At 40.5% G+C, this 19,114-nt stretch overlaps 2 protein-coding genes across 2 annotated transcripts in view; both read right to left on the minus strand.

Moving 5' to 3' along the window:
* Positions 1-2,347: 2,347 nt before the first annotated feature.
* LOC5508409 (probable U3 small nucleolar RNA-associated protein 7) lies at positions 2,348-14,046 on the minus strand. Its single transcript, XM_032377167.2, has 15 exons — positions 13,896-14,046; positions 13,744-13,824; positions 13,282-13,391; positions 12,873-12,960; positions 11,297-11,358; positions 10,722-10,826; positions 9,806-9,956; positions 9,227-9,362; positions 8,790-8,889; positions 8,014-8,167; positions 7,478-7,628; positions 4,376-4,470; positions 3,711-3,827; positions 3,346-3,450; positions 2,348-3,091 (listed from the first exon to the last, which is right to left on the minus strand). The coding sequence occupies exons 1-15, from the start codon at positions 13,956-13,958 to the stop codon at positions 2,975-2,977; spliced, it is 1,635 nt and encodes a 544-aa protein (XP_032233058.2). The 5' UTR covers positions 13,959-14,046; the 3' UTR covers positions 2,348-2,974.
* A 1,247-nt stretch (positions 14,047-15,293) lies between these two features.
* The window catches only part of LOC116615507 (alpha-L-fucosidase-like), a 43,324-nt gene continuing 39,503 nt past the window's right edge, over positions 15,294-19,114 (minus strand). The window contains exon 9 of the mRNA XM_048731510.1: positions 15,294-16,138. Within this exon, the coding sequence (XP_048587467.1) occupies positions 15,898-16,138 (241 nt within the window). The 3' untranslated portion in view covers positions 15,294-15,897. The remainder of the gene's footprint in view (positions 16,139-19,114) is intronic.

Below are 19,114 nucleotides of genomic sequence, written 5' to 3' on the forward strand. Positions count from 1 at the left end.
ACGCAACAGCAGATAACGACTGGGTACGAGTCTGCTGCTCACATAGAACGATCGCACTGTGCACATCATGACAAGCACGCACTTTGCACATAGCGAAACGCACGCACTGTGTACATAGCGAAACGCACACACTGTGCATATAACGACACGCACGCACCTTGTTCATAATGACACACTGTGTACATAGCGACACGCACGCACTGTGTTCATAGCGACACGCGCACACGATACACATAACGACACACACGCACTGTGTACATAGCGACACGCACACACGATACACATAACGACACACACTGTGCACATAGCGACACGCACGCACTGTGTTCATAACGACACGCACACATGATACACATAACGACACTCATGAAATGTGTACATAGTGACACCAATGCCCTACATTCAAGATGGCCCGTACACTGTTCATAACGACAAGCACTAACTTCACGCATAGCGACACCCAAGCTCAGCACATATAACACACTTCACACTTATTAAATGCGCTCATCACGCACATAACAATACGAACTGCACAGAACGACACCCACGCACTGTGCACATAACGAAACCCAAGCACAGCACATATAACACACTGCACACATATCAACACGGGCTCATCGCGCACATAACAGTATGCACTGCACAACACGATACACACAACGCACACATAAGAACACGCACACACTGTGCACATAACGACATTCACTGCATACATACACGACACGCACACACTGTCTACTTAACGAGACCTACGCAAACTTTTCTTTATAAAACGCCTATCACCTCGACACGCATACTGTGCGCACAACGGCACAGACAAACTGCGTTTGTGTTTCAGTATCGATAAATTCCTGGAACGGCGAAACTTATGGTAACAATAGAAGTAGTCTTCATGTAGTCGCATACTCGATTTGTTTTGTAAGTATGCGGCTACACTGAGAAGTTTGTGTTTCGCGTACTGTTCTAGCGGGAGTCCTGTGGTCGCGCATGTTGCTTACGTGCCAGTATCTCACTGGGTTTGTGTTGTTGATAGCTCCGGAATAAGATGACGAGCCAGCGAGCGCCACCGATAGCCAAGAATAACACAGCTTTAGTTATTTATATCGGATAAACAAAGACAAATGAATGAATAACAAGGGGTGTAAAGACCCAGAAAAGTCTCTTGAAGATAAAAGTACTACCTGTTATTTGTAAATGCAATATTTCCATCAAATCATAAAGCAGCACAAAGCGATTAGCCTTTTCATTTTGCTTCTGATTTTTGTTTTCTACATACCGTGGAGTTTTCGAACTAAACAGTCCATTCATGCCGTGAAGACTGACATCTGAGCTTTTCTGGTAATTTTTTGGATCAACTTCACCTATGATAAAACCTGTAGCTTCCAAAGAGTGCAAATAGAAAGAAAATAGCCTGAAAAGTCGTCCAATTACCAAAGAAAGAAAGACTCGCGCCGCGCGCTCCCTGTGTGCCCGATCTCCGCGACGCCCTGGGTCCCCGAGGATGTCCAATTACTTGTTGTTTGTTGTTGAATCTTTTCACTCATTTACATTTCTGATTTGGCAGCGCGCGAGTGTTTCTTGTTTTCCCGCCTTTTTGAAATCGATCGATAAACTAATCGATATTCGCGCGGAAGCGAAATTTGACTTGTTTTCTTGTCATTTTTTATTTTAAAAAGCAATATAATAAACAACTTACTAACTTACCTCGAACGTTCGGTCATACCGGGAAATTTCAAACCTCGGCTTTGGCGCCTCAGTTTGATATTTCCCGGCATGACCTCACTCTCGGTTAGTAAGTTGTTATAATTCAATGTCCTCAAACTCTCTATTGTCGCTGACAAAGACAACTTGCCAGGAGAGTACAGCCTCACCGAAGTAAAGGAAGTGTTCCCGATAAGCAGGTAAGTCAGGTGCAGGTCAGGTAACAAATGTTAGGAGGCCCGCAAATGGGAACGGAATTACAGCAGCGCGAGAGACTAGGGACGGCGACGGGCAAAAAGATCGTGCTCTCATGCTTTTTGCTCAATTCTAGACTAGTTTTGATAAAATTAACTCGTTTTGTAATCTCCAAAAAGAATACACAAGCCTAGAACCTTACTTCTAACATAACGAATACGGATAGTTTATTCACGTTAAGGGTTGAAAAAAAAACTAAAATGTATCAGAAAGAGTACGTATTACGTCTGGTTCTTTAAATTTCCAATTAATTTTCCGCGTTCCCGCCGTGTCCTTGCATAAGTCCCCTACTGTCTCAAAAAGCAGGCATTGCTTGGGAAGTTGGACATAAGGTTCAAGTCTTTTCCTCGGAAATCCCAGTTAGTACAGAAACAACAATGGAAACACTAGATAACGGACACCCTTTACATAATGGACATTTATCGGTCCCGATTTTTAAATTATCAGTCAAACTCTATAGATTAGACCTTAGTGAAGGGTATAGGGTTTCTTCTTAGGCACGCTTCACGTGGTTGGAGTTGCCAAGTTTATTTACAAGATGGACGAAAATGTTTGAAGTGGTCGAAAGTGCGACCATGAAACAATTGAAATGACCAAACAAGTAGTATAAAATGATTTTTTTAAATGTAATAATAATTCCACCATCTTTGCAAAATAATAAATTTATCTCATGTTAAATTCTCCTAGCCTATGAATAGGGATGGTCTGATGTTTGCGTAAGGAGAATTGCGTATTTAAGATGTTGCAATGCTTTTCCTACTTGCACTAAGAACTCACGTGACTTTTTGAGTAGCAATCTCACGCAAAAGTAAAACACAGAATTGATGAGGGCATCACACCAATGAGCGACAAAAAAATATTTCAATGCAAATAAGCCTTTTCTGTTAAAGAATCTTTCTGGCTCATTCGTAAAAGCTCAAAAGTCACGTGATTTCTAAGTGAAGGTCGCCTAGTGCTAAGGATCCCACCCTACGTGGCATCATTGAGTGTGTGCCCTCGCGATAATTCGAGAGACAGGTCATGATTTGGATTTAGCGGTGAATCTGTCAAGTGTAGTTAGTCCAATACGGCTCGCATCCGCTTTATCCTGGCGCTTCTTCTTCCTTTTCTCGTTTATTTTTTTACGAATCGTTTCCTACAGAAAACAAAACAAAAATAAAAATGAACAATAGACAATCATTCCTTGAGGACGAATAGGCTCTGAGTCAAGTAGGAACTAGTAGGTGAAATCTGGTCTAGAAAGCTAGTACGTCAAGTCTGGTCTTGTCTGGTCAAGTTTGTACATCAAGTCTGGTCTTGTCTGGTCAAGCTAGAAAGTCAAGTCTTGTCTGGTCAAGCTAGAAAGTCAAGTCTTGTCTGGTCAAGCTAGTAGACTCTCAGCGAAATTACCTTTTTCTGCTGTTCCTCGTGCCCTTTTTTCCTGGAATGTCTTTTTTTAGAAGAACTACGACCTTTCTTCTTGTGCTTCGGCTCAAACTTGTCATCTCCGCCACCCTGATAAGTCGGAATTGGCAAGGTTTTAGACATTGTTTTACGCAAAATATTTCATCCTCTCATCCTCTTCCTAGTTACTAACTGCCGGCGTGAAAATAAATGTTATGCCACAACCATAAAAGAAAACTGAAGATTGCATGAAACCCAGAGTCGCCGATGCGGCGGGAGTCTTAATATATAATTGTGATCATAATATAATATTGATCGCTGTCATCTGTGATGGAGGGACACATAAAAACTACTTTACAAAGCTTCCACACCTCATCATCATCATCGTCATCGTCATGTTTCTTCTTGTTCTTGGCGCCAGGTACATTCATCTTTCTGTCCACTTTACTGATCTCCATTGGGTCTAGAGTTATCATTTCCGGCTGAATCTGAAACAACAAATTTAAAATCAGGCTGTGGAAGGACAGGCACGAAAAACATGCGCTGAGGCTTTTGTGGCTAATTCTATTTACGTTGTCATTGCTTTTGTTGCTGAGTGTGAAAGGATTCTAAACACTATTGTTGCTATGACATGAAAACTTCAAGTTACAAAGTCTAGCGAGGACGGGGATATGTTCGCGGTAAACCAGACATTCCCCGCAATAGCTGACATATCCATGAAGGTTTTAGACTGATCTGCTATTTTTGGGTCTATGAAGTGTGAATTTTATCAAATCTAGTATGGATTTCAGCGGTGAGCATGAAGGTATTTTTGGTAACTTTATCCTGTCGCCGTCGTCTTTGCGTTAAAGAATCCCGCTTGTCATTGTTGACATTTGATAAATACAACAGTCTATTTGCAAGATAACTTAAAAATAACCATCAACAGGTGAAGTGGGGTACTTCATTAACGATATTTTACGGAAATAATTCCTGTTATATGATCGAAATAGGCCGATGGAAATGGATGATTTGTATAACAGTTGGCGCCGCTCACCTTCTCAAGAAGTGCTTTGACCTCGGCCTCCTGGCGGTGCTTCTTGTTCTGGTATGGGTTGGCCTCCAGGGCGTCGTAGTTTGGCTCACCCGCACCTAATGAAAAACTCTACTATCACAATAGCATAGGCACGCCTGTCGTTAGAGAAGCCTTTCTGCCAGCGAATGTTGGATTCAGAAACTGTAATGGAAGACAAGACTATCTATGCTACCCGACGGTGTAGCCTGCTACCCGACACTCATAATGGGCTATTCAGAAATGTTTATTTGTATTATTAGTGGTACACATTTCTTACCAGGTATAAGTGCTACACATTCCTTTCCAGGTATAAGTGCTAAACATTCCTCACCAGGTATAAGTGCTAAACATTCCTTACCAGGTATAAGTAGGCTACATTTTCCTTACCAGGTATAAGTGCTACACATTCCTTACCAGGTATAAGTGCTACACATTCCTTACCAGGTATAAGTGCTACACTTTCCTTACCAGGTATAAGTAGGCTACATATTTCTTACCAGGTATAAGTGCTACACATTCCTTACCAGGTATAAGTGCTACACATTCCTTACCAGGTATAAGTCTACACATTCCTCACCAGGTATTAGTGCTACAAATTCCTTACCAGGTATAAGTAGGCTACATATTCCTTACCAGGTATAAGTGCCACACATTCCTCACCAGATATAAGTAGGCTACATATTCCTTACCAGGTATAAGTGCTACACATTCCTCACCAGGTATAAGTAGGCTACATATTCCTTACCAGGTATAAGTGCTACACATTCCTTACCAGGTATAAGTGCTACATATTCCTTACCAGGTATAAGTGCTACACATTCCTTACCAGGTATAAGTAGGCTACATATTCCTTACCAGGTAATAGTGCTACACATTCCTTACCAGGTATAAGTGCTACACATTCCTCACCAGGTATTAGTGCTACACATTCATAACCAGGTAGAAGTGCTACACATTCATTACCAGGTATAAGTGCTACAAAATCCTTACCAGGTATAAGTGCTACACATTCCTTACCAGGTATTAGTGCTACACATTCCTCACCAGGTATAAGTGCTACATATTCCTACCAGGTATAAGTCTACACATTCCTCACCAGGTATTAGTGCTACACATTCCTTACCAGGTATAAGTAGGCTACATATTCCTTAACAGGTATAAGTGCTACACATTCCTTACCAGGTATGTCTACACATTCCTCACGAGGTATAAATGCTACACATTCCTTACCAGGTATAAGTGCTACACATTCCTTAAGTGCTACACATTCCTTACCAGGTAGAAGTGCTACACATTCCTTACCAGGTATAAGTGCTACACATTCCTTACCAGGTATAAGTGCTACACATTCCTTACAAGGTATAAGTGCTACACATTCCTTACCAGGTATAAGTCTACACATTCCTCACCAGGTATTAGTGCTACAAATTCCTTACCAGGTATAAGTAGGCTACATATTCCTTACCAGGTATAAGTGCCACACATTCCTCACCAGATATAAGTAGGCTACATATTCCTTACCAGGTATAAGTGCTACACATTCCTCACCAGGTATAAGTAGGCTACATATTCCTTACCAGGTATAAGTGCTACACATTCCTTACCAGGTATAAGTGCTACATATTCCTTACCAGGTATAAGTGCTACACATTCCTTACCAGGTATAAGTAGGCTACATATTCCTTACCAGGTAATAGTGCTACACATTCCTTACCAGGTATAAGTGCTACACATTCCTCACCAGGTATTAGTGCTACACATTCATAACCAGGTAGAAGTGCTACACATTCCTTACCAGGTATAAGTGCCACACATTCCTTACCAGGTATAAGTGCTACACCTCCTTACCAGGTATGTCTACACATTCCTCACCAGGTATAAATGCTACACATTCCTTACCAGGTATAAGTGCTACACATTCATTACCAGGTATAAGTGCTACAAAATCCTTACCAGGTATAAGTGCTACACATTCCTTACCAGGTATTAGTGCTACACATTCCTCACCAGGTATAAGTGCTACATATTCCTACCAGGTATAAGTCTACACATTCCTCACCAGGTATTAGTGCTACACATTCCTTACCAGGTATAAGTAGGCTACATATTCCTTAACAGGTATAAGTGCTACACATTCCTTACCAGGTATGTCTACACATTCCTCACGAGGTATAAATGCTACACATTCCTTACCAGGTATAAGTGCTACACATTCCTTAAGTGCTACACATTCCTTACCAGGTAGAAGTGCTACACATTCCTTACCAGGTATAAGTGCTACACATTCCTTACCAGGTATAAGTGCTACACATTCCTTACAAGGTATAAGTGCTACACATTCCTTACAAGGTATAAGTGCTACACATTCCTTACCAGGTATAAGTGCTACACATTCCTTACCAGGTATAAGTGCTACACATTCCTTTCCAGGTAGAAGTGCTACACATTCCTTACCAGGTGTAAGTGCTACACATTCCTTACCAGGTATAAGTGCTACACATTCCTTACCAGGTATAAGTGCTACACATTCCTTACCAGGTATTAGTGCTACACATTCTTGACCAGGTAAAAGTAGGCTACATATTCCTACCAGGTATAAGTGCCACACATTCCTTACCAGGTATAAGTGCTACACATTCCTTACCAGATATAAGTGCTACACATTCCTTACCAGGTATAAGTGCTACACATTCCTTACCAGGTATAAGTGCTACACATTCCTTACCAGGTATTAGTGCTACACATTCCTCACCAGGTAAAAGTAGGCTACATATTCCTACCAGGTATAAGTGCTACACATTCCTTACCAGGTATAAGTGCTACACATTCCTTACCAGGTATAAGTCTACACATTCCTTACCAGGTATAAGTGCTACACATTCCTTACCATGTATAAGTAGGCTACACATTCCTTACCAGGTATAAGTGCTACACATTCCTTACCAGGTATTAGTGCTACACATTCCTTACCAGGTATAAGTGCTACATATTCCTTACCAGGTATAAGTAGGCTACATATTCCTTACCAGGTATAAGTAGGCTACACATTCCTTATCAGGTATAAGTAGGCTACATATTCCTTACCAGGTATTAGTAGGCTACATATTCCTTGTGAGTGACCTACGCCCAGCACATCCTCATAGGGGCAGAACTGAAGGCTGTGTATAGAGCATGATGGAATTAGGTGTTTCATGTATGGCCTCTTCTGCTTCTCTTGAAAGGGGTCTTTCCAAACCTGTGGAAAGCAGAAGAAATTAAATAATGGTCAGAGTAAGAACAATGCAACCGATCAGTGTACTGTATATGCATGCTGGCATGCACAAAAGAAACACTATAAACGTTATAAATTTGATTGGCCTGGCACTTAACGGATATTTACTACTTTTTTCCTACACACAAAATGTCCTAAGAAATTCTATGATTGGAAAATAAAAAAATCTAGCAATTAATATTTTCATTGTCAAACAGCTTTCATTGCACCTTAACAAAAACAAATACTATCAGTGCATTAATTAAGACCTAGTTAAGGTCTCATAGCAAAAAGAGTTGAAACCTAGTTAAGATTTGTAGTGAGACTTTTGAGGCTGAAAGAATCCAGTATACACATAAGATAAGATCACCTCAACGTGGGGTCCGTAGGCCACGCCCAGAAGCCGTCTCTGGCTGATAGTGAGGCTGCTGGCCGGAGTAAAGGTGAGGTAGGAGTTGAGCTGTTTGTATGTCCGCACATCCCACATCTTCATCTGCCCATCCAGACCTGTAGTAGCCATATATCTGTTGAACAAGAAAACATCAAAGAAGGCCAATCACACCACCATTTTAAGCCCTTGTTCATTGCAGAGACGCACAAGGAATCCATTTCCATCGGCTAATCCAAGCAAGTTCAATGGTTATACTTTCAATCAAATATTGTAAATTGAGTATCAGATGTCAATTGGGATTGATTTTACCACTACCTACACACCTGGCCCTGATCACAAGCCCCTAGCTACATACCTGGCCCTGATAACATGCCCCTGATTACACACATGGCCCTGATCACAAGCTCCTAGCTACACACCTGGCCCTGATTATGTAACAAACCCCTAGCTACACACTTGTGCCCTGATCATAAACCACTACAGTAGCTAGACACCTACTGAAGCCTTTTTCACCAGCCCCTAGGGTACACAAGCTACATTAAATGCTGTAGAACCAGCCCCTAGGGTACCCAAGCTACATTAAATGCTGTAGAACCAGCCCCTAGGGTACACAAGCTACATTAAATGCTGTAGAACCAGCCCCTAGGGTACACAAGCTACATTAAATGCTGTAGAACCAGCCCCTAGGGTACACAAGCTACATTAAATGCTGTAGAACCAGGTATAGGTAAAACAAATAATTGTTTCCAACTTACAATCCCTGCTTGTCAATGGCAATTGCCTGCACAGGTCCGCGGTGACACAACATCTTAACAAGCGGATCTGGTGAACTGGGACTCCACATTGTAACTGTGCCTGGAGTAAATACAATGTTTGTCATGTGACCCACAAGAAAACAGTGATTAATCATGTAGGTAAGTTGAAAATTTTTACTGTAGAGTTGTTTTGCTATCTTATTAGATTGCCTTCACTTCGGGGGATCCAGGACTCTGTTGTTCCTTACACACCAAAAAAACTACTACCAGAAAGTTACTAAAATTTAAAACAAACTAAGACTGGACCCTCTGATCTAGCCCCCTCCCCCCCCCCCCCCGACCGCTTTATAAAATTATGGATCAGCTTTATAAAGTTACTGTATGGATCAGCGTCTAGAGAGATCTGTGGGGCCTGAACAAATGATAATTTTTCATACCATTGTGATGCCCTAGGTTGATAATGGCATTCCATGGGTTCTGAGCCATGGTATCACAACGGCCAAGTCTTGTCCGATGTTCAGCCACCATCTTTCCTGTTGATGTGTCCTGATATCTAAGTACTCCATGGTTGCCCTGAAAAGACAAAGAACACGTGATGTCAAATAAGACCCTACAAATTCTTTCAAACTTGTTATTAACCCTTTAATCAATTAGAAGGCTAGTTAGGACAGACAAAAGCATTGGTTTTCACATTACACTTTTTGCTTTTCTTTATGGCAAAATAAGCATATGTTAGCAGATATTGTTGAACATTTGAAAATTTTGCATAACCTTGGGCAATTGCATGTTTTTGCAATAGCACCATTGTGTCTTCATTCATCTAAATATGAATATTGATGTCATGAGGGAGAAATGAAAACTCACCTATATAAAGTCACTAAGGGCTGATGTGTAACCACCCCCGACCTTTCACACACACTGTGTCTTTAGTTCCAAATTTCAGATCTAAATCAATGCCCCACCCACGACCCTTGAGATGTCTTGAGCTCTGCCACCCCTAAACCTTGGCTACATACCACTGTGGAGAGCAGAAAGTGGTAGGGAAGAAACTCCATTCGATTCACATATGGATGTCTTTTGAGACAGTGCAACTCAATGCCCTTGTTGTCATAAATATAGACATACTTCTTCTGTGCCACAGCGAACATGGTCTCAATGTGTAGCCAGCTACAAGCAAACAACTGAGGTTACCTAGCATGTAGGGGGTATTGCAGCCTCAAATCAGCTTGAAAGTAAAAAAGATTAACAGACAAAGGAAAATCAATGCATTAAAGGTAGAAGGAGTTTTGCCTTAGAGTTGATGAATCCATAAGATACCAACTGCGTCCAGTTACCATAACCAGAGGGGGATGGGGTTCAGCGGCTAGTTTAGTGCTGGGGCTAGTTTAGTACTGGGGCTAGTTTAGTACTGGGGCTAGTTTAGTAGCAGGGCTAGTTTAGTAGCAGGGCTAGTTTAGTACTGGGGCTAGTTTAGTACCGGGGCTAGTTTAGTACTGGGGCTAGTTTAGTACTGGGGCTAGTTTAGTACTGGAGCTAGTTTAGTACTGGGGCTAGTTTAGTACCGGGGCTAGTTTAGTACTGGGGCTAGTTTAGTACCGGGGCTAGTTTAGTACTGGGGCTAGTTTAGTACTGGGGCTAGTTTAGTACTGGAGCTAGTTTAGTACTGGGGCTAGTTTAGTACTGGGGCTAGTTTAGTACTGGGGCTAGTTTAGTACTGGGGCTAGTTTAGTAGCAGGGCTAGTTTAGTAGCAGGGCTAGTTTAGTACTGGGGCTAGTTTAGTACTGGGGCTAGTTTAGTACCGGGGCTAGTTTAGTACCGGGGCTAGTTTAGTACCGGGGCTAGTTTAGTATGTAACGGCACATAAAAACCTTTAAATCTGACTGGAGATTGCTACTGGAGTGTACTCATGTCATATACCATAATATACTAACCTTACATCTCTGATTGTCTCCTGCACATGTACTTCGCATCCTAGCTTCTTATTCTGCCAGTCAAAAGTGGCAATGTGTCCTTTTTGACCCCCTATTAGCATGTGCCTAACACCAAAAGGAAAGATTGTTACTACACAGCATGTGCCTAACACAAGGAAAAATCATTAGAAAAAAAAGATACAGTAGGACTATAATAATTAACCTCCTGTGATTGAGTTTTGTTCTATTTTGCAAACTCTGGTTTTGCTCATGAGCTCTTCTCACATAAAAACTAACTGTAAGGTTAGAAACTCTACGTCTCTCACCATATATCAGGCAGATTACTAGAGCACCTCAAAGACCAATGTTATTCTTTAAAGAATAGACTAGTCTAGAAAGACTAGTTTTGCCTCTCATTTAATAACAGATTGAATAAACAGTGGACCATATAAGGCATGACATGACCATATAACGCCTATGACATGACCATATAAGGCCTATGGCATGACTATATAAGGCTTTTGACATGACCATATAAGGCATGACATGACCATATAAGGCATGACATGACCATATAAGGCATATGACACACCTACCTTCCATTTCTTGTGTAATCTATTCTATAAGGCCCAAATTTGTCCAGCTTCAATTCAAAGAACTGTGAAAAGAAGATAACAGTAAAAAACATTTACTGTGTTGTACCAAGAATTAAGTCAAACAAATCCTTCATTGCCACAGAGAAAATATAATTAGTTACATGTTCTTGTTACATGACTTAATTTGACAATCAGCACCTTGTTGATGAGTAAACTTTCACCTGCTTCTAGGGAGAGCGTTAGCGAGGTGTGGTAACCAAAGTACTATAGCAATTAGGGACTAGAAATCTACAGCCACTTAACCCTGTCAAGGGATAAAAGAAAACTAGCTCAAATCTTTGGTATGTGTTTGTCATTTTGTTGGTTTTCGTATGACTTTGAAAGAAATGCATTGCATCTATAGTGTGATAACCAAATTTTCATTGCAATCTTTTATATATTTATGATTTCCTAAATCAAACCATGCAAAACACCATATTATATAAAGTTTATTCAAACTTATTACAGTGTTACAAGCAAAACCCCAAAAAGTGGAAATTTCTAGCTTCTCATGTGTGGGTGGGTGTTTTTTTTCAGAACACACATGTAAGACATTTAAACAGTTGAACATAAGCAAGTCTCAGTCTTCAGTTGTCTAAAGTCTAACTTGGGATTTGTAGAAAGACAGACGTTCCTAAGCATATTCTTGGTGTTCTTATTTTTTGTGGTTGTGCTGTAACAACCAGAGTCTGCTTGAGGTGTCCTTTGGTATGTATGCAGAGTCTTAGTAAACTACTTTGGGCAAAATAAGTAATGCCGTATGTTGCCTTATTATAGGAAATTAACATTCCACTTAATTAAGTTTATTGTTAATTTGTAAAACATTAATTAAGTTGAACTTTAACTTAGAAATTGTTAATTAATACTGAATTTTATGAAAGATCGAAAACAAAGTCTTATCTTGGGAAGCACGAGATAATTCTTTGTTGACGAGTGTCCATTTCTTTAAGTGTTGGCGCAAAGAGATACAACTGAACGTGGACCTGATAAACTATTAATATTCAACACGTTAGGTAATTTTTCAATTCGGTCATTGTTCTCTCTAGCCATAAAAGCTTGCATGCTTGATGATAATAGTATTTTGTAAATAGAATATTTCAGAGCAGCAAATTGCCAAAAAATATGTCTTTCAGGATCCACATTAATTTAAGTTTATTTGAATACATTAGGCCCAAATTCGCGACACAAGTTGATTCCAGTTGATTTAATACATGTTAATATCAACCAACATTAATTTCTTATAATAAGATATGTCTTAGTTACCTTCTATAGTATGTTATGACTTGGTTACCTTCTGTGGTATGTTATGTCTTAGTTACCTTCTGTGGTATGTTATGTCTTAGTTACCTTCTATGGTATGTTATGACTAAGTTACCTTCTGTGGTATGTTATGACTTAGTTACCTTCTGTGGTATGTTATGACTTAGTTATCTTATGCGGTATGTTATGTCTTAGTTACCTTCTATGGTATGTTATGTCTTAGTTACCTTCTGTGGTATGTTATGACTTAGTTACCTTCTGTGGTATGTTAAATTACCTTCTGTGAGCTTGCCACATCAACAGCATCAGCTATTTCTTTTTGTTTGAAAGAAAATGTCTTCTCCATCCCTTCAGCCTCAAGAAAGCTACAAAAATAATACTTGGAACAATTTGCACATGACAATGGCTGGAAATAAAGCTACATATAAACAAATATTTTCAAAGTTATAGTTTTGTAAAACAAGTTAAGGTGTTTTTAAGGGGAATGTGAAATCGCTTGTAATATTTTTCGTTATATTGTGTATCTAGGACAACATTATTTAAAGTGTTAAAATGCTGTTTTTTTATCTAAATTGGTGATTTTTCTATGCACTCAATGAATCAACTTCTTCTACAGAATGGATACCAAAATTGAACTCTTTCCAGGCCAAATTTCCAAGTGCCTGTTCCCTTGGAACCACACATACCCTGGGTCTTCTGTAAGCAACAGTTCTGCCCTAGCAGCCTGCATGGCTGCTTTCTTGTGATGCGATTCATAGCTTCTCAGGTTTCCTCTGAGTTTCTTGTCTTTTACTCTCTAAAAAAATTAAAGTCTGATGACTCGGCGTACATGAATTTTATTAACTGTATGTTTCCACGATAAATTTCACTTGATCTTCTAATACGGTTGTTGTATCTGAATCAGAATCTAAAACATCGGCCTTGATACCGCAGTTTTTGTAGATTGTTTACGTCTGTTGTCAAACAGCTGTATTCATAGTTTATTCCAAAAAGAGAACTTCTGCTTAATGCGACTTTTCGCCAAAAAGTGCAACACGGATCTCAAGCAAAGATGCCATGACAACTTCCACTAAAACTATAAAATCTCCGCTCATTTTTCTTAACACACGTGGTGACAAACATTCAACACAACAAAAGCGATCACTTACTTTAAAATTGTTACGATCTCCACGGGAATATTTTCTTAGCGAATTGGGATCTATTGCAGACTCTTCTGGCTTCGGAGCTTTCTAAGAGACAAAAAGAAGCATGGAACACACGCAAAACACTGCCAAACCGACACGGCTCAAGCAAAGACTACCTTCGCGTCCGCCATCATGGATTTTGTTATTAACCGCTGATCGTCCATATCGCAGATTCCCATTCCAAAGGTATACCGGAAAAAATAAAAACGTAAGGTCACACTGAGGGCAGGGGAAGATCAAGGATACATAAGAAAAGAGAAACTAGATAATAAATGAAAAGTAAAAAAAAAATATCACTTGTCGACTGAGGATCGAACTAGGACAGCATGCAACCAAAAGAGAAAAAAAATAGACCATACAACCCGAACCCAATCCGTGACCATTTCGGCGACTCGTCTTCTCAGTTTTCGGGCGAAAAAAAATATCCGAAAAATTGGAAAAAACTTGAGAAATTTCTGATTTCCTTTCCCTGTCGATCTTGAAAAAATATTAAGATGCAGTTTTTTTCTACAAGTATTCCAATTCAACGAGGTGTACCACTTGCATCATTAACTTATTGCCTCCGAACTTGACAAACAGCTGTCATTGAGAATAAGTGAGATCAGGCAAATATAAAATGCTATACATAACTCCTCTCTTTGTTGCTTATATGACTTGAGGCGTCGCTGTCTGGATCCTCTACTTCATTAAATCCTCTAGCTTCATTAAAGATCTCTTATTGAAGGTATAGTAATATTGAATATGCCGAACATCATTAAATCCTCTAGCTTCATTAAAGATCTCTTATTGAAGGTACAGTAATATTGAATATGCCGAACATTACACTTAAACCACACTGGTGGGTCGCGTTTGTATTTTCTCATTTTTTTCCAGACAGCACAGATTCCGATTCTTTTATTACTGTTTCGCCTCTGTTTTTTTTTTTTTTTTTGTTCTTCGTAAACCAGCGCTTGCTGCACAAAATCCAAATAATATCATCCGCACGAACCTCCTAACGCTGTAACAAGCGTTGCATAACATTTTGACAGCCTTCCAGAGTAGATCTTCCTCCCAGGATTGGCTGAGGGGGGGGGGGGGGCAGTCATCATACATATGGTAAAAGCATTTAATAAGAAATGACCCACTATTTGACCGCCAAGGTGTGGGGGGGGGGGGGGGATGCGCACGCACCCTGGGCACCCCAGGACCTCATAAATGGAGTAATTACAGAAAGTGTGACCTTAATATTAAATAGCGAAACTGTTTAAAATCCGAATCCGATGGTTCAGCTCTTTTTTATCAGAATGAAATGGGTCTGTGCCAAGTGAATTGGGAATATTTTAAAAGCCCTATAGCGAGAAGGCCGCCGTGTGCTTCTTCAGCTGATACTATTCCCTTACAACCAGTGATGAATTACAGTACGGAGCACTAATAGGGTTTTAAGGCGTAGAATTCAGTAACAGGATTTAGAATGCGGATATTTTGTTGCTGCCGTCCTGGTAAGTGCATTAAACGCATTATCAATAATGACACAATAATAACACTGGCTTTTATTCGACCATTGCAATTATTGATGATTGAATTACAGGTCAAAACCATATCAATAATAAAAAAATGTCGTACATGAAAAAATTACCCAAACCTCCCCCTCGAATATCTAATGATCATGCCTCAGGGGCCGTCCACACTAACACGGATTCGTTTGAATCCGTATACTTTTTTATACGTTTAGGCCTTCCGTCCACACTAAGAAGGGGTCGGATCCGGCGAATTCGGATACTTTTGAAAACGCTGTTGAAAGTGAATAAGAATGAATACGTATACTTTGGTCCGTAGTGTAGACGGTCGAATCCGTATCAAAATGAAAACGATGGGGTCATATTGCAGACGCGTCTGCTGGTATGACATGCGCATATCATAAAAATAACGTCACGCCGTACCTTTTAGAGTTTTCTTACTTTTGAATCCGTGTTGGTGTGAACGGCTCGATCCAGGCGAATACGCTGCGAAAACGATAGTGTGGACACGAATCAAGTGATGCGTTTTCGGCGAAACGAATCCGGATACTTTTGAATCCCAGTTACTGTGGACGACTATACTACTGTCGATCCTATTTTATCAAAAAAACAATTAGAAAGATTATCTAATATTTTCCAATTTAAAAGTCCACGCCCATTTACAGGGCATCTTTGGCAAGGGTATGGTAGGAGCTGTGATGACTAAGCCATGCCGGGGACCAGCCACCCATTTCAACTGCTCGGCTGAGCCCAACAAGGTTACGACAGTACTGGATGAAGTGATTGGCTCATTGAGAATCAGGTGACCTGAGCTTGGCCAATCAAGAGCGATTGCGTACACAGCTTCCTTTGTTGATGTGTACCTGAAAAGATAAAAGTCGAGAAACAGACTAAGATGAAAGATGAGGGGAGGGAAGGGTAATGGAGTGGCAAAAGGGGAGGTGAAGAGATAATAATCAAATTCGTAGAAATAAACAATTGTCAGTATTGAACACCATACAGACTTAGCCAGGTTTCATAGCCAGGAATTTGAGCAGGGTGGATCGTTGACCCATTTAGCGGATCATTATTTTATCTCACATATCTTACCCTAGCTCGCAGTTGTACTCGCGCACTATCAAGGAAAAAGTGCGCACGTTTATGTTTTATGAAAAGGTTTTTGCGTTTAGCCACCTACTAAAACATGCTCGCGCGAGAGTTCTATTTAAGTGTTTGACAAACATGTATGAATGGTTATGCAGGCCTTAAGGTAGACTTGCCATACGCATTGCTTGTATCAAAGGCCTTAAGGTAGACTTGCCATACGCATTGCTTGTATCATAGGCTTTAAGGTAAACTCGCCATACGCATTGCTTGTATCATAGGCCTTAAGGTAGACTTACCATACGATTTGCTTGTGTCATATGCCTTAGGTGGACTTACCATACGATTTGCTTGTGTCATATGCCTTAGGTAGACTTGCCATACATTGCTTGCATCATGTGCCTTAAGGTAGACTTGCCATTCATACCTTGATTCACATGCCTTAAGGTTAACTTGCCATACATTGCTTGTGTCATGTGCCTTAAGGTAGACTTGCCATACATTGCTTGTGTCATGTGCCTCAAGGTAGACTTGCCATACATTGCTTGTGTCATGTGCCTTAAGGTAGACTTGCCATACATTGCTTGTGTCATATGCCTTAAGGTAAACTTGCCATACATTGCTTGTGTCATGTGCCTCAAGGTAGACTTGCCATACATTGCTTGTGTCATGTGCCTTAAGGTAGACTTGCCATACATTGCTTGTATCATGTGCCTTAGGTAGACTTGCCATACATTGCTTGTGTCATATGCCTTAAGGTAGACTTGCCATACATTGCTTGTGTCATATGCCTTAAGGTAGACTTGCCATACATTGCTTGTGTCATGTGCCTCAAGGTAGACTTGCCATACATTGCTTGTGTCATGTGCCTTAAGGTAGACTTGCCATACATTGCTTGTATCATGTGCCTTAAGGTAGACTTGCCATACATTGCTTGTGTCATATGCCTTAAGGTAGACTTGCCATACATTGCTTGTGTCATGTGCCTTAAGGTAGACTTGCCATACATTGCTTGTGTCATGTGCCTTAAGGTAGACTTGCCATACATTGCTTGTGTCATATGCCTTAAGGTAAACTTGCCATACATTGCTTGTGTCATGTGCCTCAAGGTAGACTTGCCATACATTGCTTGTGTCATGTGCCTTAAGGTAGACTTGCCATACATTGCTTGTATCATGTGCCTTAGGTAGACTTGCCATACATTGCTTGTGTCATGTGCCTTAAGGTAGACTTGCCATTCATACCTTGTGTCACATGCCTTAAGGTAGACTTGCCATACATTGCTTGTATCATATGCCTTAAGGTAGACTTGCCATACATTGCTTGTGTCATATGCCTTAAGGTAGACTTGTCATACATTGCTTGTGTCATGTGCCTTAAGGTAGACTTACCATACATTGCTTGTGTCATGTGCCTTAAGGTAGACTTGCCATACATTGCTTGTGTCATGTGCCTTAGGTAGACTTGCCATACATTGCTTGTGTCATGTGCCTTAAGGTAGACTTGCCATACATTGCTTGTGTCACATGCCTTAAGGTAGACTTGCCATACATTGCTTGTGTCACATGCCTTAAGGTAGACTTGCCATACATTGCTTGTGTCATAGGCCTTAAGGTAGACTTGCCATACATTGCTTGTGTCACATGCCTTAAGGTAGACTTGCCATTCATACCTTGTGTCACATGCCTTAAGGTAGACTTGCCATACATTGCTTGTGTCATGTGCCTTAAGGTAGACTTACCATACATTGCTTGTGTCATGTGCCTTAGGTAGACTTGCCATACATTGCTTGTGTCATGTGCCTGAAGGTAGACTTACCATACATTGCTTGTGTCATGTGCCTTAAGGTAGACTTACCATACACTGCTTGTGTCATGTGCCTTAAGGTAGACTTGCCATACATTGCTTGTGTCACATGCCTTAAGGTAGACTTACCATACATTGCTTGTGTCACATGCCTTAAGGTAGACTTGCCATACATTGCTTGTGTCACATGCCTTAAGGTAGACTTGCCATTCATACCTTGTGTCACATGCCTTAAGGTAGACTTGCCATACATTGCTTGTGTCATGTGCCTTAGGTAGACTTGCCATACATTGCTTGTGTCATGTGCCTGAAGGTAGACTTGCCATACATTGCTTGTGTCACATGCCTTAAGGTAGACTTGCCATACATTGCTTGTGTCACATGCCTTAAGGTAGACTTGCCATTCATACCTTGTGTCACATGCCTTAAGGTAGACTTGCCATACATTGCTTGTGTCATGTGCCTTAAGGTAGACTTACCATACATTGCTTGTGTCATGTGCCTTAAGGTAGACTTGCCATACATTGCTTGTGTCACATGCCTTAAGGTAGACTTGCCATACATTGCTTGTGTCATGTGCCTTAAGGTAGACTTACCATACATTGCTTGTGTCATATGCCTTAAGGTAAACTTGTCATACATTGCTTGTGTCATATGCCTTAAGGTAGACTTGCCATACATTGCTTGTGTCATATGCCTTAAGGTAGACTTGCCATACATTGCTTGTATGATATGCCTTAAGGTAGACTTACCATACATTGCTTGTGTCATGTGCCTTAAGGTAGACTTACCATACATTGCTTGTGTCATGTGCCTTAAGGTAAACTTGTCATACATTGCTTGTGTCATATGCCTTAAGGTAGACTTACCATACATTGCTTGTGTCATGTGCCTTAAGGTAGACTTGCCATTCATACCTTGTGTCACATGCCTTAAGGTAGACTTGCCAT

This window comes from Nematostella vectensis, chromosome 8 (assembly GCF_932526225.1).
Source record: "Nematostella vectensis chromosome 8, jaNemVect1.1, whole genome shotgun sequence".
In the NCBI taxonomy this organism is placed as follows: Eukaryota; Metazoa; Cnidaria; class Anthozoa; order Actiniaria; family Edwardsiidae; genus Nematostella; species Nematostella vectensis.